At 36.0% G+C, this 27,667-nt stretch overlaps 1 protein-coding gene across 1 annotated transcript in view; it reads right to left on the reverse strand.

Annotated features, from left to right (window-relative positions):
• BTBD9 (BTB domain containing 9) overlaps positions 1 to 27,667 on the reverse strand; it is a 117,719-nt gene that overhangs the window by 77,593 nt on the left and 12,459 nt on the right. Inside the window, exons 6-7 of the mRNA XM_040612351.1 lie at positions 27,026 to 27,245; positions 24,459 to 24,578 (exon numbers count right to left, since the gene is read on the reverse strand). Coding sequence (XP_040468285.1) covers positions 24,459 to 24,578; positions 27,026 to 27,245 — 340 coding nt within the window. The remainder of the gene's footprint in view (positions 1 to 24,458; positions 24,579 to 27,025; positions 27,246 to 27,667) is intronic.

Consider the following 27,667-nt stretch of genomic DNA (forward strand, 5'->3'; position numbering starts at 1 on the left):
CTTTCAGTTCGAGGAAATAAATCTAATTCAGAATTAATACAGAATTCTGTACAAATTCAGAATCAACAGACAGAATTAATACAGAAGTCTAATCATCTGACAGAGTTAGAATTGAGTACTGTAATATAAAACATAGTGATAGGGACCAATAGTTACAGACAAATTCAGTTCTACTGACCACAGATGAGCATGCTGTCCAGACACATTTGATTTCAGAATAGTGTTCCACACAGAAAAAGACTTTATTTGAACTTGCTGAAGACCAAATACTCTTTGAACCAAGCACTTTATATTCATAGATATTTTATTTTCCTTACATTCAAATTATCATGATGTGACTATTTGTTTTCTCCTAACCAGGTAACTCAACTTTCTACTGCTGACATTCTGAATTAACCTGCTAATTCTCATCATAAACTCTCATCAGCTAGCCTCAAAATAAAATTAGTAAAAACAGTTGAGCTGATCTAACAACTTCTCTACCATCTGAAAGGGGAGGTCTCACTCCATTTCCAAGCTTATTATTTCAGGCTTCTCACCACTTTTTTCTACTTCCAGCCAAGGAGTTCTACCTCTTTTCCTCGCGAGACTTCTGGTGCTTATCAGACCGTGCTTATTCACTTAATCAACTCAACTCATTATGAAGCAGAAAACTACGCTGTCATGGATCAGTGAGTTGAAGCTGTTCATGCAGAGGCCAGACATGCACCAGAGCCAGCACCGTGGACAGAGGCAACTGATCACCCAAGAATGAGGAAAAAGATCTCCCATCCTTTTTGACCTTCCCAATATCCAGCTAAGGATTGTACTTGCACATACAGCTAACCTATCTTCTCAACCAATTAGTCACTTAAATTGCTTCAAAGTGGTAGGAAACAAAGGTTTCCTCACTACTGAGAAGAATTAACACTGAGCATTTCAGGAGATTAAGTGAGGAGACACTATTCACATCGCCAACTTTGAGCACTTCGCACAGCACTGCAATTCATATGGTGCAGCTGATGTACCTGGGATGATAAACAACATACTTGAAATCACATGAGCACCTAAAGCAAAGTAGAGAACTGTACTCGACACTTAACTCCCATTTTAGTCTTTTAAAGGAGAATAATCTGGCTAGCCTAGCTATTTCTACACATCCCTATAACGGTGAATCCACCTAATCCTAACTAATGAAACTTAATAAAGTTATTTAAGACTTTGTAGAATCCAAGTAAGCATCAGAATTCTAGACACAGGCATTGTTTTCCAGATATACTTTATATCCTTTTCTTTAAAAAGAGAATAAAGTAGGCATTTCCTTCCAAAATTGCTAAAGTGTGAGTATAACACAAATTGCAACGTAAATATATCTGAAGCAACAAAACATATAAAACATTAAATTATATTACTAAAGAGATGTTTAACTAAGAAAATTATCCTTTGCCAAAAATTTAGTAGCAACATTCATTAGTTCTTCCCCCAAGATGCAACTGTTCTTATTCACGCTATGCCATTTCAGGTCTGATTAAAACATAAAATCTCTTTAGGAAACGTTAAGACTATATTATACCACAAATTACAGCTTATCTGTCAAACCATGATAATACTGTATTTCTTATCAAACAACCTGTATGTCATCTATTACTATGTATGAAAACTCACCCTAAAATAACTTCACAGTTGTCAGAGATGACTGTATAATTAAAAAAGCCCACGGTTCAGTAAGAAATACATTCAACAGATAATCATGATAGGTTGCACTGAGCTTTACATCGTATACCTGTTTAATGGAAGACATATGGCAACATTCACTCTTACTTCCGTCGCTCACTGTCTTGAGCTTTCCTCAATATTTCTATATGTGACAAGAAAAAAGAGGCACGTTGGAATGTCCTGAACACCTGGAAAATTGGGTCAGGTAGCCGTACCGTTACTGCTGTTCCTCCCCTAGACTAAAGATTAGTGGTGGCTAAAGGGAGCTTCAGTAGTGGGGAATTTGAATAATCTCGATTACCACAACTTCGAAGGTAATTAAAACTGAAATAATAGACTTTATGCAAAGGCTCATACCAACACTTTAATAATGGCAGAGTAACAACAATTAAAGCTGGCTTGACAATCTGGTCAAAGAGGCTAGAAAATTGAAAATGACTGTGTGTAAGCATTGGATCACTGAGGGAAATGCTTAAACTGGGAAGAACGGGGGTGGGGGGTGCGGTGGGGGTTGGCTGACATACTGTAGTTTTAAAAACATGTATCAAACTTTCACTTCAGTAAACCAGATAGTTTTCGGTTTTATTCATGGACACACCCTGATAAGGCATTTGAAAGCTACCCAACCTGTAGTGATTAAACATGCCATGATTTCTCCCCATCCCTCCCAAAGAAAACAAATGACCAATTTTTTTTTACTGACAGCGAAGGTAAAGCCAGAATTTTTTTTTTTTTCACCCGCTATAGCCGTGGTCTCCTAATAACAAAATACCATACTAGTGAGAGCTCACACAATGTAAACCATTGAATTCCAAAGAAGAAAAGCAGCCAAGACTCTTAAAGCATTCCATCAGTTGTCTAATTTCAGCAAATTCAAACCTTTAAAAACTCTACAAAAAGGTGTATAGAAGTACTTTAATTACCTGAATCTATACCAAATAGAAAAAACATTCCTGATGAGATCTGTGGGCTTGAATGCTGAGGTTTTAACTTCAGCAATGGGAGACAGGAATTAAAGTACTACTACTGTAAGTTAAGGCAACATTTCAGTCCCTTGTTTGGCAATTACACCAATCTTGTTTCAGCAAATGCAACATTCACTTCTGCTCAACAGAAGAATCATATAGGTTAAAAAAGCCTATACAACTGGTCTGCAGAAAATCAAGATTCAGTAGAAGCAGCACCTACATCGATTCAGTACTTGCTTCAAGTCTTGTCTGTAAGTCTACTAAAAAAGAAACACAGGAAGAATTATAAAGAAATATAAAACTAAAGAGAAGGAAGAAAACAATAGATGCATTGAGAAAACACGTATTTTTAAAAAGAAATTCTTACAACCTATGTTTATCTTCAAATTTACTTTCTAAGTAACTTCTCATGAACCTGCTAGCAAAACAAGCATTAGGAAGTCTTATTTTAGGTGTTTGGGGTAGGTCTGGTTTTTTTAATTGGTTGGGGTTTGGGGTTTTTTTATTGGGTTGCTGGGTGTGTGTGTTTCTTTGGTTCTTTTACATGTGATTAAATTAATGCTAAAAACAATGCCAGCAGCATTTTATTTTGATCTAGCCATATATGGAATTACATGAATTTGAGCAAATTATAACCTTAGAAATTTAAATAACTTGCAATGAAACCATTACTGTCATTCAATCAAGTTTCTACAGTTAAAGTCTGCATGTTAACTGTAAATTAATTTGCCATTTGAAGAATATTAATCATTTATCTGTTTAGCATGAGGATGCAATTGGAGATTTTTTTTCTGCAAAAAAAAAGAAAAAAATAGCTGTTGCATAGCACTCTCTAGTGGCAAAAGGTGTTCAAGACAACTAAATCTTTGGAACAATTCTGGCTGAAGAAGTTATTTACATTATTATTTTATATCACTTTTATATCGTTTCTCATTTTGGAGGAAAAATATGTTATTTTGGAAAAGTGCTTAGGTTTGTGGTGGGTTTTGTAATTTTTGTGTTGTGGTTCTTGGTTGTTTTACAACTTTACAATCTCTCACATGCAACTTTTCTGACAGCAATGTTTCAAATGTCATCTTTTTGAAGACTAGTGATGCTGAATCTAATAAGATTCAAACACACCACACCAAATCAGCGGGACTCCAGTTTTCCATTTGGAGGTTCGGGTATGAGATAGAAAGCGGCTCACCCAGCTTTCCATCGGCTAGGAGCAAGCAGTGCGCTGCAACGGCTGACGGCAAGGGCTGAGTACACTCTGATCAAAGCAAACACAAAAGCCATAGATACCAAAGGCCCTGGGATGTAAAAAGAACTTATGTATCCAAAAACCTGATCTTGCTTCAAGAAAGCAATCAAAAAGGTTTACATCCAAGGAATCACCTAGACCTGGAGGAATGTACAACTCACTAGAAACCCCCCAGCTGGGTTAGTTTCTTTGCATGCTTAAAATTTAGATGGACAAGCTCTGAAGCATTACTGACTTCTGATACTTCATTCCAGTTGACGTTATGACCCAGTGACTTGCTAGAAAAGTCCTAATGAGCCAGAAATTTTCTTTAATTTTCATTATTATTTTAAAAGCTTTTTACATTAGGAGTAAGCAACTCCTGTTGGGAATACAGGCTCTCTGAACACCCTTCTTAAGACTCTCATTGATTTTATTAGGAGTTCCTCTGAGTAAAGGTGTATATTTATTATTTTGAAAAGCTACCCTGGCAGTAAACAAGTACTTCTGACACATTAGTATCATAGCTTCACAACTTCTGGAAAACAACACAGATACAAAACCAGCCCTGAAGTGTACCAGTTTCTAACAGGTATCCAGAATGCCAGAGAACTATCTTCAGCATCAGTATTTCTTTATGAACTCATTGCTCATGACACCTTGAGAAGTACAGCTTATTCCTTTAACAAGAGTTGTATTAGAAACATTCTGATGGCTTAAAAATTGCAGAAGTATTGAGATCTAATAAAAAGCCTTAATTCCACAATAAGTTAAAGCACCGATCACTGTCAGCATGCAAGTCTAAAACACAAACCGCTTCCCCATAAAGAACTTTTCTCTCTATCCAGTCTCTGCTAGAACAGTCTGCACCACTTAGTTTTCATTTTTAACAGAGTGAAAACAACATGCTGGAGGGTCATACCAAAAAAAAAAAAAAAAAAAAAGTGGGCTTTTTAAAAATCCACGTTGATCCTTTTTAAAATTTTTACAGAAAATATTCTTATTTCAGGCTGTCATACATTTATTCTAAATTAAAAGATATTCTGAAGCATTTTTGATTTTTTAATTAATTTTAAGGAGTACATAACACTGAACATGCAGTTGTTTTCAGAAGGGTGAATTTAGGAAGGAAATTTATCAGTACTTTATTCTGAATTTCTTGTTACATTTTATTTAAGGAACAAATTCTTGTTCTTAGATATATAGTCTTCTAGATGATGAACAGCTTTAAGTAGCCCTGTACTATATAAAGCATTTGTTTTAAAATATTATTACATGTGGTATCTAGCTAACTAGACATTCAATATTTCCAGTCCCATCTTAATTGTAAGCAACTTCTTAAATTTTATGTTGCATTACATGTATAAGCTGAGTATTATACTACCATAAAATGTGAATTTAAAACAATTATTAATTATATTTGTAACAGACCTTTATTTAATCTTCCTGAGAGTAGCCTTAAGATCCTTTTATGTAGGTTTATGTGTGTGTCTTCACGTATATATATATATACACACACACATAAATATGTGCATAGGTGAGTGCATAGGTGCTTTATACTGCCACTGAAATACTGTGAAAATACTGAAGGCACAATCAATTCTACATTTGCTACACATTATTTTATTACAAGACAACACCAAAGAAAAGACTAAGGGAATCAACTGCTTATGTAAGAAAATCAGTTTTATTCAACTGCTATTTTATTGTCAGTAAGAAGGCTTAAATTAAAATTCAGTACCCTGCGTGGGGTTAAATACATAAGATTCACAGTTTTGTTTGCTACTGAAAGACGTGACTGTACATTTCATGTTAAACCTCTAAATTACTGTAAGGATGTAACGAACAGTTTCTCACAGGCATCTTGGCTTTTGGTATGAAATTACATCGTACATGTATGATAGCTCTTCTACACTTACTGCTCCAATATAGTGTCCAGAACTACTGCACAGACTAAAAAGCCCCGTCTCTTGCTCCAGGAGGTGCTCTTGCAGTATTTTATAGGAATAGGAATTTAAAGTGTTAGCATGGTGTCTCAGAACTGTGACTAAACGTAGTATTTTGCTGGCATCTTTCCTCGCCATCACACTCTGCATATAAACAGAACAAAAATGACTTGCGATTTCCTGCTCACATTCCCATCTCAAAGCTGATCTGCCTCTGCATTGCAAATTTTAGTATAATACTAAAGCCTAAGGAGCAGCAGGGTTTTTTTAATCTGCTATCACTATTTTTATCAACAGGCAAGCAATATAAACCTAACCAGTTTTCATCCTCCAGCCCTTGTACTCCTCTCTATGTAAGAATGTAGATGGCCCCAGTTCAACAGAAAAGCGTCCAACAGCAGAGACAGAAACGCCTTTCTGGGCCCTTAATGAGGTCTCCAGAGCCCAAGGCAAACCAATAACAAATTGTACTTTCTACACATTGGGAAGTGGGGGCTGTGAGGGAGGAGGGGAAGAAAACTCTGGAGCTTGTCATCTGAAATTAACTGAACTGAGCCATTCCAGGAAAACACTGGTAAATAAGCCCTCCTCATCTAAAAAAAGGTTTTACACCATGAAAAAAAAAAAATATTTATAGCAGTAATTTCAACCTGGGTTTTTCAAGAAGAGCTTGCCGTTTTTCTTGCAAACAATAGAAAAATCCCAGAGGAGCAATGCAGGCAGCAATAAGGCAGACTTCTAAAAAGATATCACTTAATTTCCTCACTCCTTCCCTTGCACTATTGCTCCTCTTCCACTTTTATTTAACTGAATATTAACTCTATCGCTGCAATATGCTACCATAAGGTTTCGCATTCTGTAAAGGTAGTAACATTAATGTTTCCACCAGCCCCCTGGGAGGGTATTAGGTCTCTGCAGGTTCACCATTCGTTCCATCATCCTAAAAACTGTCAAGAGATGCTAGACAACTTGGGATGAACAAAATGGCATCAAAGATCAAGCAGAAAAGATTTTAACATATTAAAATCTCAACTTGGACCAGAGGACAAACTTTCTATATAAGAGTAACTGATACTGCATTTCTTATTCCCTAGAAACAAAGTGATCTTGGATTTGACAATTGCTGAATACATTTTGCTTCACTCACTTATGTATCTTACATCCTACTAAAAATCCAGCAACTAATATTCATTGCATCTGTTTAATATACAGCATCCAAACCCTTCATTCAAGCACTAAACCCAAAACTTTGCAACTTTAGATTGTTCCATTAAAAAAAGCAGATTAGAGAGTATCTTTTAGCTTTATTTTTCTCATCTGTAAAAGGACAACTACTACAAGCTAACAGAATTTTTAAGACTACCTGTATTCAGAAAAAATATTATCCATGCACTCTACAAAACCTAAAGAAATGCAGTGACATCCTTTATTGCTTCACTCTGTATCGTAACAGAAAATGAAAACATCTATACAGCTCACATGTTATCTAGCGTGTCACTGAACAGCTTACACAGAGAGGCTTTTGGCATGCCAGGAAAATTACTACCAAAGCTCTCCAAATCAATCATTTAACAAGTTGAACCTCATGCAAAGAGCTTTCATAATCTCTAAAACACTCCGTTCAAACGAATTGCAGCCATGCCTTTAATGGACCCGATGGCTCCCATCTCAGGTGCGCTACCTCCAGGCTATTCCCCTGTTCTGTGCAGCAGCGATTGGGCACAAAAGCACAGGATAAACTCTTCCAGAATTTGGTCTTGAGATTATTCTGGCTACACTATTCATTTTTAAGGTCATCTGAAACCGGACATACTGCCTGCATTACTAAAGTGTTAGATCTGTCACTAGCACGACTCCAGTCCAGCCCAACTGGCACTCCCTTCTAAAGCACTGCTTGGGTGGGGGCGCGCACAGGCCAGAAGCTATCGCCCCCATGGGCAATGAGGATGGTCAGTCCATTCTGGAAGCTGAAAAGAGTTTGATAGGGTAGATGTGGCCAAACCGTGACAGTTCATTACAGGACTACAGAATGGACAAAGGGACTGTTTAGTTCATGAATTTTTAGATGCAGTTATAGACTACTTGAAAAGGTTTCAGAAGTTTTATACAATAGCTACTAGAAAGAACCATACTTTCTAGGAAGAATGATAAATTCTGTTTTTTCAGCATTCCTAAGCATTCTCTAGGCTCGTCTTGCATGACCACGTTTCTACATTTTGCACGACACTTGCTCCAAATCCCATCTTATGTACACAGCTTACTTTGCCCTTTGGCTAACACCCTCAGTTTAGAAGGCTTTCTTTACTTTAAAAGCTTATCCTCCTATTCTCCTCTTCTGTCCATGCTTTCTAAACCTCTCCAATCTCTTCTGAGACTCACAGGCTACACAGTTCTTAAGATCTTATTTAATCCCCCTGATCAGGCTAATACTGTATTTTTAAAGAAAGCCTGGAGAAAGCCAGCTGCCTTTATCTAGGATGAAATAACTGTTTTATTTCAAGTAAAAGCCATAAAATTTGGATGAAGAAAGAAAACAGTGTACCATTTGCTTCCCTTTAAACACAATAATTATCAGACTGATTTTCTGATACTTTGAGAATAAATCAGAGTGACATTGACAAGAACTATATTATCGTGCATTTATGTATTAATCCAATTATGCTATCCAAAGATGCACAAAACCACTTTACAAATAATCTTGGCTACCTGACAGATGTATCTGCCATTTCATTTGCTGAAACAGTTCCAAATCTTTTTTAGCACAAATATCACATTGTTTTCACATCAACAAAACATTCTTCCTAATTCTGTTGACACCACTTAACCCATTTATTACTTCTTATGTACAGCTTTGAAAATATTTACCTGCAATTCACGAAGAAGTCCATTCTAAAGCACTGTGTCTGAACACCTGAAACACTACCCACAAGAAAATATAAATGACAAAAAGAATTTCTTTCTTCCTCCTACAGTGATGTTAATTTGTACATATTCCTCTTTTATGACAAGTTGTGCATCATTAAGATGACACATGCTAGTCTATTCCATCTTCATGCAACTTTTGCTTGCTGAGTTTAAGAGTATTTTAGCCAACTTTGATGAAACCACTGTATTAAGTGGGCTGGAGCTCATTAACAACTGAAGAACTGACATGTTTGTACATAACCTTCTTGACCCATTAATCAAGATAACTACAAAGTCAACATAAAAGTTCTCCTTACAAGACTAGGTTGGTAGGAAAACTCCATAGTAATGTCAAGTCATTTCTTTTAGCCAACGTCTGAAGTAGTACAGACTGATTCTGAAAATCAGAAGGTGGGAGGAGGAGAAAACTGTAGGAGGAAGCAACCCAAAAGGTGTTCACAGGACCTCAGAAAAACTCGCCTTTAAAAAGGCCCCTAGAAATAGGAAAAACACTGCAGAGAGACCTTAAAAGCTCAGTGCCGATCCCATGCACCTTGTATAAAAGAACTCTCCATTGTTTGTGACTCCTACGGTGACCTCTGTTTTCTCTTAAGTACTGCAACTACTTCAAGTAATTTCCATGGTAACAGCATATAGTTCCCAATTTTAATACCCAAACTGAATTCTTATCTGAACAAATGAAATAAAATACATAATTTACCTCCTTATGCAGATATAATTCACTAGAAGCTAAAATGAACAAAGATATTCAAGTGCAGTTATGCCTGAAAAAGAAAAGAATGTAATTTTCCAGTTTTACAGCTTTCAGAATTCTGCCCGAAGGATTACACTTAGCAGTTACTCAGCTGCAAAATATTACTTCTATTCCATAGATCTCAAATATGAACTATTAAATCTATTAGATCAATAGTAATTCCTCCCATCTGCACTTACAAAATTGATATAATGACCATAACATTTTCATACTGAAACATTTCCTTTTTAGGTAATAAAGAAGAGAACAAATATATTCAACTTTTTAAATTGCATCATGGCAGTTGCATACAATGTAAGGCATGAAGCTACATAATAAAGACTAGATTATGAATTTCACCAAAATGGCAATTTTAAATAACATACCACTGAGCTTACTTAAAAGTAGAATGAGATAACAGATGTTCTTCGGTGCCTAGATGCCTCCTTCCCCCTGCAATTTATTTTTTTATTATTTTTACTGCAACCACTAAATAAATTTGGTGGTTTGTTTCTGAACAGCTCAAACACTGGTCATCCACAGCACAAAATCAGAAAAAGTGTCAAGTAAGAGTAAACAGTTAAACAGACTTTTCAAGCAGAGTAAATAGTCAGAGAAGATACATTTTAGAGATCAGTTATTTTTTGAAGATTTTATAAAAGTTATACCAATGAAGTCCTCCAAGTGCTCAAGAACAGTACTACTTCTCACTCTCCCCACCTCCCATTAAAAAAAAAAGTTTCAATGCCATTACGCCCAAGCACACAGAACAAAAAATGCATCACATTTTTAACTGAGGACCAATAATTGCCAAAGCTAATAAAGGAAACAGGCCAACCTGGACACACACTCAAGTTTGCATTCCACGGACTGCTTAAAGCAATTTTCCTTAGCCCACGCTTTGGAGGATTCTTTAACAATAGCTGTTGGAAGAAATGTGCACTAAACAAATTTATAGCACAGAATAAAATGTTCAGTCAACTCCCCAGCTGCTAAATGTCTTTTTAGATTATTAATGTCAAATTAATATTGTGTCTAAAATGCATCTTTTGAGAATTCCAACTTAGAAATTTATTTAATTCAAGAAGCCCAAACATTTTATTAAGTGCGTGTGATAATTCAGCAACTTGTTGGATAGAACCCACAAAACTCAGATTTTCTCCAAAATACAACTATCTCCTCTCAATCACCTTATTTCTGATGACAAATACAAGACAACCACAACACAGAAATAGATGCCCGTAAAATACACACTGTCCATTGCCCCTTGAATAAGAAGTCTAGACTCATCGGTATTTAAAAGATGAATTCCAGAGTTCCATCATCTCCCCAGTCTACCAGACACAAACCTAAGGGCTTTGCAGTCAAAACACTCATGGGTTTTTCTTTCACACTTCCCTTATCTCATGTTGATGTCTGATGTATAGAAATCCTAGGTTACGCGAGCAGAAAAGCCATACTGCCACCTCTATCTCCTACCTACATTCCCTTTAATTAATTTGTACTGTTTCTTCCCCCTCAAAAGCTTAAGTGTTGCACATTAACTAAATTCAGAGCGCTGTTTCTGAAAATACTTTCCAGTAGTAATTTTCTTCCCCACTATCAATCAGTCATTTCCTGAGCATGGGTCTTACCTGCACGGGCAGGCCCTTGTATTAACATGCCTCCAAAGTAGTATTAACCCCTTCCATCTCACGCATATCTCCAGTTCATAACATGAGCACTGCTAACAAGAAAAAATTCCTAAAGGAAAGAGGAATTATTTACATCATTTAACTGCAGGCATTCAGCTTGGGGAGCCACATTGTGGGAAGAGCCACCTGAGGTTCCCCAACACTATCAGTGAACATAAAAAGACTTCTCCAAAAGGCATTTGAAACACCACGTTTAGGTTCATGCTCTCTGTCAAGTCCTGCAGGAGATTCTCTGCTCTCTATTAATTATATGTGCAATGTAGCAAGATTAGCCTCCTCCAGCAATTTGTGTTACCTTACACTGGCCTCTAGAATTACTTTGCTGTGAAATTGGCAAATTACTATCCTTGTTAGACTATTTCTCTGAAACGTTATACACTTCTGTGCTGTAACAGATTCAACAGTAGCGGTGTCCAAACAATTCTTATGCGCCAGAAGATTAAATACCTAGCAGCATACTTTTCTGCAGAGAAACTCACACATCACATGAAAACTAAGGTGACCATCTGCACTTCTCCAGTAGTCGCACTAACAATAAGAAACAAACAGATACACAAGGAAAGCTGGCTTAAGAGCAGTCTCCTAAATTTTTCATTGAAGTCTCAGTAACAGAAGAATTCTTCATAATTTACTAGTTATGAAAAACATAACTAAACCAATTTTTGTCAAGGAAGAATGAACTATTGGCATGGATTTTGGCATACTACTACTCTGCAAACCAAACTGTGCAAGTTGAAATTGAGAAATGCAACTAAATTTTCTAGAAGAGAGGCATTTTCTAGTGACTTTGCCACAGCCATCAGCAAAACAGAAAAATGTATCTTTTGAATGATCAGAACAGTTTGGATTTGATTTTCTTTGCATTCATAATAGGTGACCGGAAAAATGAAAAGTTTTGGTGGCTGCAGATACTTTTCCTGCTAGCTTGCTGGTGTATCATTGCTACAAAATCCACAAGCTCAGCTTGTATACGGCACTGTGAACTTTTCAAGGATGTCTCATTCTTTACGAAATGCTGAGAGACTGTCAGTCAGTTGTGGAAACCGCTGCTGACCCAAAACCTTATTGTTAGACTTACTTCCAGACACCTGTGGGGAAGACCAGTTAGGTGCTCCATCTGATGGTGCCAACACATGCCCACATGATAGAGGACAGTAAAGAATCTTCAGTATCTTCCCAGATCTATGCATCAGGTGATACACAGCTGACGCAGACAAGGCACAGGTAACAACAATCTTTCCATAATACAAAGGATAAAAAGGGTTTAAGAAGTCTGAACAATAAATTTTTTAACAGTGAACAGCAGCTTCTGTTAAAATGGTAAACTACATGCTCTTCTGTGTAAATTACATGAGAGTACGGTAAACCCCTTTTTCTTGACTGTATTTCAGTACTTGTGAACAAGTCTGACTACTGCTGATGACAAGAGGAACATTCTCTTACTACTAATCTGCAGTATGTCAATCCGCACCAAGAGGATAAAACACATTTATAGTTTCTGGTTTCACCCAAGAGTGAGTTATTTCAATTTCATTCATTGTCACTCCAACGTAATAATACAGATTTGCCATACTGAACCAATTTGTTTCCCTTTCATTTACACACTTACCTATGAAGGCAAGATGAAATATGACAGAGGAAGTCATCTCTCTTTACAGCTGTTATATATGCTTTATAATTTACTACAAACTGGAATCATCACCAATAATGTCTTCCAGCCCTTCGCCCCATTTTGATCTACCGAAGTTTTAAACCCAGTTTTCATCTAAATAGACATTATTTAGATGTATATAGAAGAACAAATCCTTCCCTTAAAAAGAGGCGATGAAATACAGCTCAAATGGGAAGAGTGTCTATGTATACACCTATACACACTGTTTCACTCAGATTCAGTTTTCCTACCTATTAAATCAAAACCATAATCCATAGTCTTGTTTTTAAGTAGCGTGGGAGCTAACGAGCCTAAGTTCTGTTGGTACGGTCTCCAGGTCTGCAGATGAAAGTAAGCTTTTGGGGGTAGTCAAATGCCAGGGGCAAGGGATCACTACAAGATTGCACATCATTGGGAAGGGGGCTGAGAACAAAATAGTGTTGTTCTGTCACTCTGCAACACTTTGATGCACCCGTATCTCAAGTGCTTGTGTAGAGTTATGGTCTCCACACCTCAAGGAGTACACAGTAGAGTCACTCAAGCTACACGGAAGATCCCACAATACCGGAACTAGAAGACACAAGCCAGTAAAAAGAATTTTCTAAATGGACAAAACTCTTTTATGCAGTGGTTAATGAGCTTTTGGAATTTGCAGCCACTAGAAGCTGTGAAAGCAGTTGGTAACAGCCCAATCAGAGAAGGACCTTAGATAAATGAACAGACAAGAAATCTATCAACATATACTAACAGGATCAGAGGGGTATAAGGAGAACCAAACACAGAGGATGGCCCGGCTCGCAGTCTCTCCCTGACCAGCACCTCCTGCTCTCAGGGTCACAGACAAGACACAGGGTGGGGTGCCAGTTGATCTGACTCAACAGGGCGCTTAAGTTGTTAATGAGAATGCAGCTTGATTAGCCAACTTTGCAATTTGCCATTAAAAGAGACAGGATAATTGAACTGAACAGAATACAGATTTAGAAATCAATATTTAATACACCTTCCATTGTTGCTATTATTCCCCAGTAGAAACAACAAAGAAAATGGTACAAAGAAAAGTAATGAAGCCACTACTTTACTGATCACTAATGATGTTACTTACAGTATCTAAAATTTCCAAGATCTTTATTACATCTCCAGTGAAGTATAGAAACATTTGTCCCAATCTTACAAATGAAAAACAAGCATGAAAGCTGTAACATGAAACATGAAAGTTGTAAAACTGCTTCATGGTAAAAATCAAAACATAAATGCAGAATCTGGTGTTTTACAAAGATCACTCTTTCTCTCTTTTAGAAGACATAACAAAGAATAACGTAACTGCTTCCAGTAGCAGCCTCATAATGATAAGTTACACATGGTTTTCCTGTAGTTATCCCTACTGTAACACACTATATTAAAAAAAAAAAAATCACTTACACTGATATTTTTTTCCAAATGTTGTATTTTCTGTCTGATCTCTCTTCTATTGCTTTCTTTTCTTCACTCACCATTTCTGTCAGTTGAAGATGCTTATGCACACTTTCACATGTCTTATCTCCCATAAATTTGGTTCTCTACAGCACCTAATTTGTTCATTTTTATTTATTTCAGCTTGATTTCTCATTTTCAACTGTTCACATGCTGTCTTCTTCCATATTAGGGGGTGAATATTTCTTTCATGGAACAGTAAACTATTCAAAAACTGCACCAAATGTAGCCATCAGCCTAATCCAACTGAAACTGAGATGAGAAAGAGCAAGGGCAGTCCAAGCTCAAGCAGCTCAGGTTTACCACCAGCTCTACAAGCTTTTGTTGAAGAGAAAAAGGACACTGAGTAAAGCAGTTTAGTTTATAGCTTTCCCATTCATACACTGATGTATACCTTTAAAAAGTGCTGCCCAGAAGATAATTTGAAATTTGCAAACAAAGAATCAAGTTTAACAACAGACAAATTTGCTTTACTATAAAATTTTTAATGTCATCTAAATTATTCTACAACCAAGACTGGCCTAGTGTTGGTTGACAGATGGCTTTATGAAGTTCAAAACTGAAAAGTGATTCCATATAAGCGTATTACTTGGTTTTGCATATACAATTTGAGTATTCATAATGTGTAATTCTAAGTGTGGTACAGTGTTTCAGATACACGTCAACAAACCATGCCCATTATCTGCTGAGAAATGCAGAAAAAGAGAAATGATTTATACAACGGTATCAAACAACTTCAACAGATGGCCATCACTGATCAACAAACTAAAATAAACCAGAATTCTTACAAATCCAGCAAAACAAGATTTCCTTTTGTAAAAGCCTGTCTTTGTAAATACATATGGCAAGTTTTCACAGCTAATTCTAGCTCTTGGAGTGTAAAAGAAATCACAGAAGAGGATTTAAAGAGTGTTGAAGATGCCTTTTAAACACAGATTTGTCTTATGCAACATTAACTTCAAAATAAAACTTGCTGTAGAATTATTATGAATAATTTGATAATTTAGTGTTTAGGTGTATCTTTATGTATCACTGTCAAGTTGAAAAATTACTGATAATTTTCACCTATGTCAGATCTCTTAGAAGGTGAAACAGCTTGAAAACAGATCTAGAAACAATTAACAGTTTAAGAAACTCACAATGAAAACATCAAAATCCAGAATACATAGAAATTCTAACTACATTACGAACCTCCCTGCTTATTATTATGTCAAACATGAGAAATGTATTCTGGATCTCTTAAAAAGTTAATTCTTTCCTCTAAACTATAAACCAAAAAGAGAAAAATATACTATACTTTTTTATAATTTGTATCCAACAAACTGGATTGGCAGGCACTCTCTCACATTTCTCAGGTATTTCTATACAAGCCATATTGACCCCTCTACACACACTTTTTCAGACAAATTTCCATTTTCAGAGGATGAGTTGTCTGGCAGGTTGTTATTGACAGCTTAAATGCATGACAGCTTTTTTGCTTTTCCTCAAATCTGTGCTGGGCTCTTTAGGTTAGGGTAACTGAAATTGCTATGGCAGAGACAGAGAAGGAATTTGAGAAGAAAAAAGCTGCCTTGATAAAGTTCTTCATGAAAAGTGTTATTGATTACATCTGTAGAGAAATGAGCTTCTAAATCACTAGGACCACATTTGGAGCTGTAATTAGAAGTGTAAGCTTAAGATCAAAAGTATACATATCCTGAAATGAGGAAAGGGATCTTTTAAATCAGTAAACACTCGGTCGCAGATGAGGCAATAGCTTTCTTGATCCTGTGTAGATGATCTACATTGTTTGAAATATCTAAGACTATCACCTTATCTTAGGAAAAGAAATAAAATGCCAGACTGAATACATACCAGAAAAAAAGATGTTTCAACATGACAGACAGAAAGATAATCTAGCAGCATCTAGCCACTAAAATGGAGGCTTCAGGAAATAATTTCCTTGTATTTCACTAAGTTAAAAAGCAAGGTATTGGAAACATACCAGTAAAAATTTTCCAATATGATCACCTTCTACTAGAAAGAGTGATCAGCTCTTCTTCCCACCTCAAAAAAACCCCAAAACAAAACCAAAAAAGAAAACTGCATGCCTGCAGTGAAAAGTGATTTGTGAAAAGAACATCTGTGAAAACCCTCTAAGGTATGGAGTGACATTTCAAAATTGCTTTCTTTTAATAATATGTTTCTCTAACACAGGCCAAGATAATTTTTACTTATCTCTGGACATTACATTATCACTGTATTACACAGGAAAAGATGTTAAGATTTCAGTTATCCAGAAACGAAAAAAGCTAATCTGTTTTATGCAGCAAGGTGCTGGGTTTTTTTTCTAAACTCCAAAACATCAGCATATCTGCACAGTTCGAAATAAAATATTTACACAACATATGCTTCCCAATGCGCAGTACAAATAAAATAACTAATCAACATGTTGCCTATGCAACCATTTGCATTTCTCAAGTGCGGTAACTAAAGTAAAGATGGTTCCAGTTGCCCAAGTTTAATCATTCCATTTGCAATAAGTCCTTTTATAAAGATATTAATGACTTCATGATGAAAATTTTTTCAAATGTTTTTCAGACTGACTGAAGCCCTTATGAGAGCTCCTGCCAGCAACTCTTAGTCTATGTTTTCCGGTTAGGTCAGTGATGTAGAAGGATTGCATTTTAACTTAAAACAATTCTTAATTCAAGTTGAAATAAATGCTTCTTTTGGATGTCTGCATGCTTTTTCTGAACACCACTGTTCCCTACTAGGGGAGGGCAGAGGACACAGAATTGCTTAAAAAAGTCAGTGCTAAATTAGAACTGCAGACACTGTTTTCTTCTCAGATTACTTCAAGTACCTGGGACAGTGCTTCAACTGCTTTTTTGAGTTTCACTTGTTTCAACATCTCCTTAAACTGAACCATACTTGGAGCATGTTTGGCAAGTTATTATGCACTAAGTTTCCACCAAGCACAGTAAAACTGCAAAATCATTATCTACTATAGATAAGGATGTCAGAGACCTACTGGTAAGGCTGAAAGTGAGACGTTGTTTAATCAGTAGCTAATTTTAATGAGCGACTCTCCCAAGTGGAAAGAAAATTAAATGACTTTACCATAACCAATATAATGTACAGGTATCTGAAGCTGCCTGATCAAGAACAGAATTAAAGAAAACAGTCTTGTCTAGCCTGTATTTGAAAATCACATGTCTTCGCATGTCACTACCTGCAAAATAATTGTGCACAACTACTAATACTTCTTAGTTTAGAACTGTGTTAATACTGAAACATTTGCTCTCCCTACGTTTTGCCTTTTTCAATCCTCAGGAGACAGGAACTACAATTTAATTTGTCTCCACTCAGGCAGAGGGTTACAAATTGTGTAATCATTAGTATCAAAAACTATTGAAGCACTGAACAAAAACCCCACCAAATATCATCAATGCTTAATAAAAGGAAAGGCAAGAAATCCTCTCTGCACTGATAAATACAGTTAATACACAAGTACACCTTTGAAAGCAAAATAATTCTACACCACACTTTCTGTACAGCCAAATACTTTAAGGGAAACACAAAGCACTTAAACATATTATACTATTACTAATTCAACCTACTAGTATTAGAAAATGTCAACATTTTTCAATTTAAATCAAAATAAAAACCAGGAAAAAGCATATGCTTAAATAATTTCCCACATTTACAGCATTACTCTACAGGCATCTAGCAGTTCTTTTAATAGAAACATACTTTAGGACCAAAAATTTATGCAGTAATAATTAATATTTCCCTTCTATTAGTCACATTATAACACCTCAGGAAGAGAGAAGACAATAAAATAGTAGCAAATGAAGATTAAAACTGACCTCTTTCATTACCTTTTACAAATTCTGATATTACTGAAAAACAGCATTACATTTCAAACCACAGATTGGTCTGGCTAGGCAAATATTCACCTAATTCAAACTTGGCATCATCCAATGTCAGATGAAACATGGAAAACTGAACCGGGAAGAAATTCTCAATTATGTACCATCTCTGTACTTGCTCTCTGTATAGCAAAAACAGCAAGCCAGAATGAGTCTGTAAATCTGGGAAGTTTAGTATACAAGCACAATATACACTAGGAATAACAGTTTCACTAAAAGAGTTTAAACAGAAAGAAATTAAGTCTTCTAATCTTTTATTATAGTGACATCTTGTGGCTACATTTGACTTATTTTGAGACCTCAAATATTTTCATTTTCTTGTAATTGTTTTAATGAAGTTCTTCAAAATTTGTGGTCTAGGAAAAAGTAAAAAGATGAAGCCATAAAACAAAAGTGGAAGGATGAAAAAAAGTGAGAAGGATAACACAGAAGGCAGCACTGCCTGTTCAAAGATCTTTAGAGGTGTTAACATTCACTTAATGCATTTGCACTTTTTTACCTGCCAAAAAGAGCGCTATGGCTTAGAATCACAGCTCTGACTACGACCTTGATTTGAAAATCTGCCTTTTTTTTTTTTTTTTTTTAAATGAACTACTGTTGCTTACCCATATACAAACTGATACCCACATGGGTTATGAAAAATAACCTACAAGCAGCTGTTGTGATTTTTATCACTGATTTCTTGAAACACAACACAAAACTGTCAGGCGAATGAACTCAAGTGCTATATAAGAACTTTCTAATATAATAAGATGGTATTCATTATTCAGGTTAATGACAGGGTAAAGAGTTGGCTTAATTAACAGGTACATATTAAAAATACTTGGAAATGGGAAAGAAAAATATTAACTTCAAAAATCAGTAACAAACCACACAAGGAAAACAAACACACAGGCACTCTCTTCTACCTTGCCCAACTATATTAAGAGGACGCTGGAATAACTACAAACCTGACATTTGTTCCTAACTTTTGACAGGAACCTGCTTACAAGATTATTTTCTGTCTCCCATCTTCCCTCTAAACAAAGTCTTCAGCGCTACAGGAAAATTGCTATAAGTGCAAACAATGAAAACAGTTCCAAATAAGAATTACCCTAAGATCCCGTGCTCTTATCTGCTTTTTCTGCACAGTATATAGCTGCCCGATTTTTAAAAGGTGGTGGAATAATGTCTTCTAAAAGCATTTAAAGGACAAAAGAAAAGTCTAAAATACAATTATGTCAATAAAAAGCCCAGGTATTATACCTAGCATTTTCTCCTACTTAAAAAAAAAAAAATCCTCAAAACAGAGCAACACCTTCTCACCTGTTATACTAAGCTTCAATGCCTAAGAAATAAACTTCCTTGTGCAGATTAGTTTATATATCCAAATCAGGAATTACATCCTACAAATCACAAATAAATCATCTTCTGTGTGTGAGAAAGCATAAACAATCTTCTCATCTTCTTTTCATTATATAGTTTCAGAGGTTTTTGTCACTGCCCTTCCATTTTCCATCTACTAATCTAGACAAAGTTTATGGTTGGCAAAAGTTATTTTAAACCTATTAGAACATAGACTGAAGCATACAAGTACGTAACAGGAAGAAGAAAAGAATGTAAATAATCTTATTACATTACTCACTTGATTCTGCCTAATCAGTTTGGATGGCTTGGTACATGCTTTGCCAAGTACAAATTATATTTCATGGGCAGCACAATAATGCCCCCAAGGAACACGATTGTGAATATTCCATAACACCCCATGTATCAAAAAAATCAAAGTCATGATAGAAACTATGACACACAATACAATAAATTACTTGTTAAGGAGATTGAACTGGTCTTAATTCATTGCAGTATAAACTAATTTTTTTTAACAATTAAATGCCAGAAGGTTGCTTTTTTTTTTCATCCAGCTAGTGTGAACGAGGCATTGATTATAGATTCGAAAATGGACAGATTCACTTGAGAAAAGCGGAAGGTTTTCAAAAAACAAACAAAACCCCCAACCTGCACACATGCAAACAGAAGATACATTCCATCAATTGTTATGCCCATGGAAATACCTGAATAGCTTCTTAGAACTCAGGTGAGCCCTTCTATATTAGTGTAGCCTTTGACAGCTCTCACCTTGCATAACTAATATTAATGTGAAAGGTAACTCAAAAAGTCAAATAGCCTTGCCTAATGTTACAGGGCTCATATTCTCTTTAAAATCTATGTTTGAACAATTTCTCTGGTGTATCAGACACAAACAAGCTGTCCTTCAACAACGTGTACAGAACCTGGCGTGTTCTACTCCCTTGCTTTGAAAAAAAGGTGTGTAAATTAAAAAAATAGAAAGGCAATAAACCTAGTCTCCAATTCTTTGTTGTTCCTCAAAATATCAATCTATACAGTGATGCCATAAAGCACTTTGAGCTAAAACAATACTTTTTTTTAAATTAAAAAAAAATACCATCTATCTAGACCTATTCTGGTAAGAAACTGCACTGTGAAGGATACTTAAGTATATCACCTTCTGCTGAAAGTGAATACAAACCTTTAAAAAAAATTACTGCAGAGTTCCCTAAGTGGTTGCTGGCAAAAGGCTGCTATTTGCATTACCAAGACAACGCAAATGCAGTGCACTCCTCTGTGCTGTTGCCCATGAACAGGAAAATTTTAACACTAGGACTTCTCACACTGACTCAAGGGTATACAGCAGAAGCAGTGTTGAGCAATATGAAAACATAACTAGCTTTAAGTGTAAAGAATATATTGATTAACCTAGTGCTAACGTGAGTGATTTGCTGAGTTACATTACAGTCTTCCTTTAAAAATGGGGCAGGTATTTACATCATCAAATTAAATAAATGGGAGTTTTTTTCTAAACATTTAAAACATATCTACCCTTTGATAAGCATGCATAACTTCTCTGCAAAAACAGAGTATCAAATATTAAAATAATATATTCTGGCAATCTCGTATTAGCTCATATTTTAAATTGGTGCTCACAACACTGGAGATATCCCTTTTTTAGATAAGAAGAAACTGCTACATATTTTAGGATTTATATTTTGTGTATGGTAGCGTCCTAGAGATAACGAGTTTAACTCATTTAAGTAAACAAAACTACTTCAAATACATAACCACCAAAACTTGAAATTAGAGACAGAAAAAAAAAGTTCAGTACCCCTTGCTTACTTCTTTCTAAACAGAATATTAATTAAAAGCTAGATAAAGAAAAAGTCTCCAATACTAATACGTATGCGCACATAGCCTTCCCCACACAAAGCCTCTTTTTTGGAGGTCATGTGGTCCAAAACCCTGACCAAAGCAGAGCCAACCTTCAAATCTGACCTAATTAATATAAATAAATAAATACAAAGTTCTTAAAGTGGAACTCCTCAAAGAACTGTTAGCAATTTTAGGTCTCTAATTACATTTTAAATAGACTTTTCTTCTTATTTGGAGGAAATAATACATCAAGAGAACAGTAAATTATAGCCACAGTACTTGTACTTTTGACTAGCAAACGCACTCTTACTATAACGTAGGCTTCAATTCATTGATGTAAAGACAGATTACAGAACAGTCGTATCTAAACTACCCTGAATTATCATGTTGACTCACAACTGAGAACTTGTATTGCCTTAAGGTTACTGCTCCCTAACAATAAGTACTCATAAACTTATGCTGCTACGTGACTTTCTCTTTAGCTCTCTGACTCACTCTTCAAAACAGCTGTACCTCCAGGGAATTCCCCACCACTCTGTGGACAAGATAACGAGGAACAGAGATTTACAGAAAATAAAAGGTTTACTGGGCATCATGGAGCAGAACAGGAAAATTTTAGAGACATGAGGCCTATGCGATAAGGCGATCTGTGCTGTAGTTTCCTGGACAGCTATATACTTCAGATACCTGCTAAAACGAAACTGCAGGGGGGAGGTTTCCAGGTGAGTTTGTGCATGCATTTAAATAAAAAATATATAGCTGTCCTGGTTTTGGCTGGGATAGAGTTGATTTTCTTCTTAGTAGCTGGTACAGTGCTGTGTTTTGGATTTCATATGAGAATAATGTTGATAACACACTCATGTTTTACTTGTTTCTAACTAATGTTTACTCTAAATCAAGGACTTTTCCGTTTCCCATGCTCTGCCAGTGAGCAGGAGCACAAGACGCCGGGAGGGAGCAGAGCCAGGACAGCTGACCTGAGCTAGCCAGAGGGATATTCCATATCATGGAATGCCATGCTCAGTATATAAACTGAGCCACCTGGGAGCCACCAATCGCTGCTCAGAGACTGGCTGGGCATCAGTCAGTGGGTGGTGAGCAATTGTATTCTGTGTCTCTTGTTGGGTTTTTTCCCCGTGGGTTTTATTACTCTCTCTCCTCTTTGTTGCAATTATTATTGTTGTCGTTATTTTTACGTTATTTCCATTATTAAACTGTTCTTACCTCAACCCACATTTAAGCTTTTTACTGATTCTCCTTCCCATTCCAACAGGTGTGGGGTATGGGGTTGGGGAGTGAGCAAGTGGCTGCATGGTACTTACTTAGTGGCTAGTGTAAACCACGACAATACCTATACACACAAACACACCACATGAAATGAGCTCCCTCCTAATAATTTGCTCCTTCAACAGAGGGCAAGCCACTTACAGATGATTAAGAGATCATTGGAGGTCCTTTGTGTCAAAAAATGAGGAAGGTACCTCCCAAAACTCTGGAATAACTTCTCCCCTGCACTCTTCCCTCCTGTACTTTCAGGCAAGGCTACAAAAAGCCTTCACCAAAACAGAACAATGATGCTCCCAAAACATAGCGCACACACACACACACAAGACAGCTGAGAGGTGTGTGTGATACACAGATAAACTGATGCTGAAATAGAAAAATCACTTGCAGACAAGTCTTTGGATGAGGCCAAAGAATAGCTGCCCTTTTGAAAGAAGATTAAGGAAAGTCCCACCATAACACCCTAGATCTCTTCAAATCTTCTTGGTAACATGATGGAACCAAAATAAAGCTGTGCTTACTAACTATCCATCCACTTTGCACCACATTGAGGTCACAAACACAAAAAGAATATCCCCGTAACCTACAAACTCCATGAGGTACTTCATCATTGCTAGAGGATTTATCACAGACACCTTTAAGTAAAAATTTATCAAATATGCACACAAACTAAGGGACAATGCCAACCATTTCAGAAAGAGAAAACAGTAAAATCAGAATCAGAATGTTTACAGGGAAAAGATGAGAACATATTTGTCTGTATTGGGAAAAATAAATTTCAAGTCAGTTACACTCATTACGAACTTGAAGGACAAGAAGGCTGAGAGAGAGTTATTTGAGGACACACACACAACTGACCACCAGAAGATTCCTTCCCCATAGAATACAACTGCTTGCCAGCAACATCAGTAAAGACCAGAGAAAGAGCTCACTCCTTGGGAAAAAGAAAGCACTTCCCCTCCTTAGGGATTCCAGGAGTTGCTGTCCTGATTAAAAAGTTTATGTCTACAGAATAATTATTACAATAGAGGGAATTTCCTCTTCAAACCTATGACCCAAAACATAATGATGGTAGTAACATCGTTAGAATCTACAGATTGTGGCCTCTCTATCAATGAACTTAATTCAGTTTTTGGGTAAGACAGCTTCCATGTGATTATAAGCTTTTTCCACAATTCCCAGCACCTACAGTAAAAAGACATTACCTATCATCTTAATAAAGATTAAACCCATCTAGTTCCTTTGGTTTACACAAAGCATTGCTCAAATCTCCTTAGTCCTAACTCTCCCCTTTCACTCTTTCAGAAGAGTTTAAAAACTCTTCCAACGCAACAGCAGAAAATATAACAAAATACATAAAAATACATTTCCAAGTTCTATAGCAAGCATGTAAACATATCCTAAACTTTTTGGCAGTCAAGGAATTATGTTTACTACGGAGCAAAAAAACCTGCATCAGCTGCAAGAGGAAAAGTGCATATGACTCAAAAAAAAAAAAAAAAAAAAAAAGGAAGGAGAGAGATATGTAGTTAAAGATGGAAGCACCAGGGTTTTCAAAACAGGATGCCTGCAATTTATCACCCATATTTATACTACAAAAGCATCCACCAATACAGACAAATATATTTATTTTTAAGATAGTTGATGAAAGTAGTGTATATCATAAATAGCATATGTAGCAAAATCCAGAAGCTTATTCTGGTGCCTACATCATTTAATTATAGCCATGCAACATTACATTGATGAACTAACCTGCAGACACGGGCAGGAAAATACAGGTTCTGCCAGGACCGACAGAGGTATTTAGAGTGATCAATAACCCGAATCCAGTCTAATTCATCCATGGACACCTCAATGTAGTAGGAATAAGACCTATGGATTGTCAAAAAACACTGGTTAGAATACAAGCAGCCACATTTAAGTATTCAGTTTTAACTTTCTTCTGCATTTTCAGTTGTGCTGAAAAGAAGGCTATTTGTTCCTACCAACAGACTTGTTTCTAATACATCTAAAAGATACTCCTATTTTCAAACTAGCTTTGAAAATAAATTCACAGGCAGTTATTGTAAGACAGGGATGTTCAACAAGAAGCCACCGTGCACTCGTACAGTTGCTAAAACATCTCTTTTGGAGATATTATTCATGTCTCCCATGAGAAAGATGCAGTTAAATGGCTGGCAATTTAAATGACTAGAAGTGTACATAGGTTGGAAAGGATCTCTAGAAAAAGCGAGGACAATCTTAGAGCAAGTTCCTTAAGGCCTTGGCTGGTAAAGTTCTGCACACCTCCACGGGCTGATATCCATAACCTCTCTGGGCAAACTCTTCTGAAGCTCAGCTACCCTGTTATGAATTCCTTTTCTAATATTTAATAGGAATTTCTCCTGTTGCTTGTGTCCACTGTTCTATGCCCTCCTAGCACACAGCTGTAAAGGAGAGTCTGGCCCTATATTCTTCCATTAAACAGGTGAAGACAGCAATAAGTTACCCATTCTAAGCCTCCTCCTCTTAAAATGGCAAGTTCTCTCAAGATCTCCTTGTACATTGTGTGCTCAGGCCCTCATTATCTTGGTGTCCTGCTGAACTCACCCCAGTATGTCATTATCTTATACTGAGGAACCCACAAATGAACAAAGTACTCCAAATGCTTCCTTTTCTATTTATCTTAGACAGTTGAGCTGCTGGGGAAAAAAACCAACTGGTAGTTCCAGTACTGTAACTGATAAGAAGCAAAAGAAAGTCCAACTGCAAACTTGCCTCAGAAAAAGAAAAAAAATCGTGATTACACAGAAAGAAACTAGATTCTAGACCACTGTAGCCTCAGTATTTATGAGGGCAAAAACCCCTAGAGTACAGGTCTGTCTTGTTTGATAGTCTGCCAGCAACAGTGGTTTGTTCTACAAATTTCAGAGGAAGGGCACAGGACACCAAGCAACAGAATTTTTTTAATAAGCTGCCCCAAGAAGAACGGGTTTTCTCTGAGTTTCAGCAGCTGCTGATTAATGCCTTGCAGATGAGGGGTGTTTTGCTAATCACAAGCTCTCTAAAAACTGCTAAAGAAGTCCTCATTATTACTATATCTCTAATACTTTTTCAAATTTTATAAAATTGGTTGATAACTGGTTTGTAAATTCAGTTGATCTTATGGGACAAGTAGCAAAATATTGTATGAATTAGCTCCTTGTATCTCCAAAGTTTTACTTTTCAATCTTTCCCAAAAGAACAGAGGAAAAGCATAAATTTCAGTTGAATGAATTAGGAGAACTTACTTGAAACAATTAAATAGCTAAAAATTCACGCAGTCTGTTTTGAATATTTAATAACTGTAGTTCACATTTTAAAATATTTTTGTTTATGAAAATAAAAATAAAAATTAATAAAACATTAGTACACTGTTCTAAAGTAACACTGTTTAGTTAAGAAAACAAAACGCAACTGTTTTGCAATTCTAAACTGTTAGTCTGGAAGTAATATAAAATTAATCTTTTATCAGAAATGTAATAATGTGTTAAAAGTATAAGCAGCTTGTTTTATTGTCTTTAATAGAAAATTGCTTATGAATATCTGCATGAGCTGCCTACTAAATTGTAACATTTTTGTTATGGCAAGTTAAAAAATTAATATATTCAATTTGTCATTGAAAAGAACATTCCAATTTTCCTACTTAAGCAGTCACTCAATTGTTCAAATATATATAATTTGATCTTTCATGTATTCCCATAACAATCTAATGTAGCTAAGCAAAAATTGGCCAAGGCATCCATGATAGCTCATACTTCATCAGTCTCACCATGAAATGGCTTCAAGGAACTGCTGTAGTTAGTTGGTAATTCACATTTTAAATAAATGTTACTAACTCTGAATTATTGTCGGTGTGTTATTTCTTAACAATGTTGATATATTGAAAAAATCTGTATGAACATTTCTTCAACGTCTGGAATATAAATATTTTAAAATTATTGTTTCTGCAAAAGAACTAGAAAATTGTTTTTAAAACTAAAATAAAAGCAGTTTAAAACTAAGTGCCAAATAGAAAACAATATCATGTAAACCTTCATTAGTAATATAAATTATTTAATGAAGACACAGAAAATAAGTTAAAATATCATAAGTTAGTTCAGTATCACAAAGTATGTTTTGGTACGTAATTGTCCAGAACTGCATTTAAAAAACAGGTTGTTTTCAAATAAAACTTTCATTGTCATCTCCAACACTGTATCATGCTGCTTCCAGAAAATATTTACTTAATATTTCACATTGATATATTTCACCAGTACAAAACACATTACCTTCCCTTTTTGTATCAGCTTAGCACCTACCGACTATCCCTGTCCCACAGGAGTATTCGTATGTGGTTGATTATTGAAGGCTGGCCTAGTTTAATTTCAATTCCAGAACGGCAGTCATCATCGATCGGGTGTCGAGAGAAGCCATGATCCAAGTCATAGTTCTGAGTATCCCCATCCAATAAAGCAGACTTCAGCTCCCCTTTTACAACCTGTGCTCCATACTTCATTGTTGCAATATTTTCCCCTGGTACTAAGAAGAAAAGAAAATACTTAATTTTTACTCTGTCATATCGCAAATTTGATGTTCTGAACGTCAAGTGTATTAGGTCATAACAAAGATTTATTGATAGTATCCTTTCTTGGCCACAAACACATGCTCAAGGGAAAAAAAAACCAAAACAAAATAAAACGAACCTACAAAGAGAGGCATTTTAGAAATTCTGCTTCTTCCATTTCATTTGATGCCCCCTAAGTCTGTTACAGTAATAATAAGTAGTGATAATTTACTACCATGTAGTATCTATACTTCCGGTCCCCTTCATGACTTTACAGAATTGTTTTAGACCTTCCTTATTCAACCATCACTTCCCTCCTGGTTTTAGAGTTTTGGTGTATTTAGTCTCTCCTTGTGACCAAGCTTTCATCATACCTCCCATCATTTTTTTGCCCCTT

The sequence above is a fragment of the Falco naumanni genome, chromosome 12 (assembly GCF_017639655.2).
Source record: "Falco naumanni isolate bFalNau1 chromosome 12, bFalNau1.pat, whole genome shotgun sequence".
NCBI lineage: Eukaryota > Metazoa > Chordata > Aves > Falconiformes > Falconidae > Falco > Falco naumanni.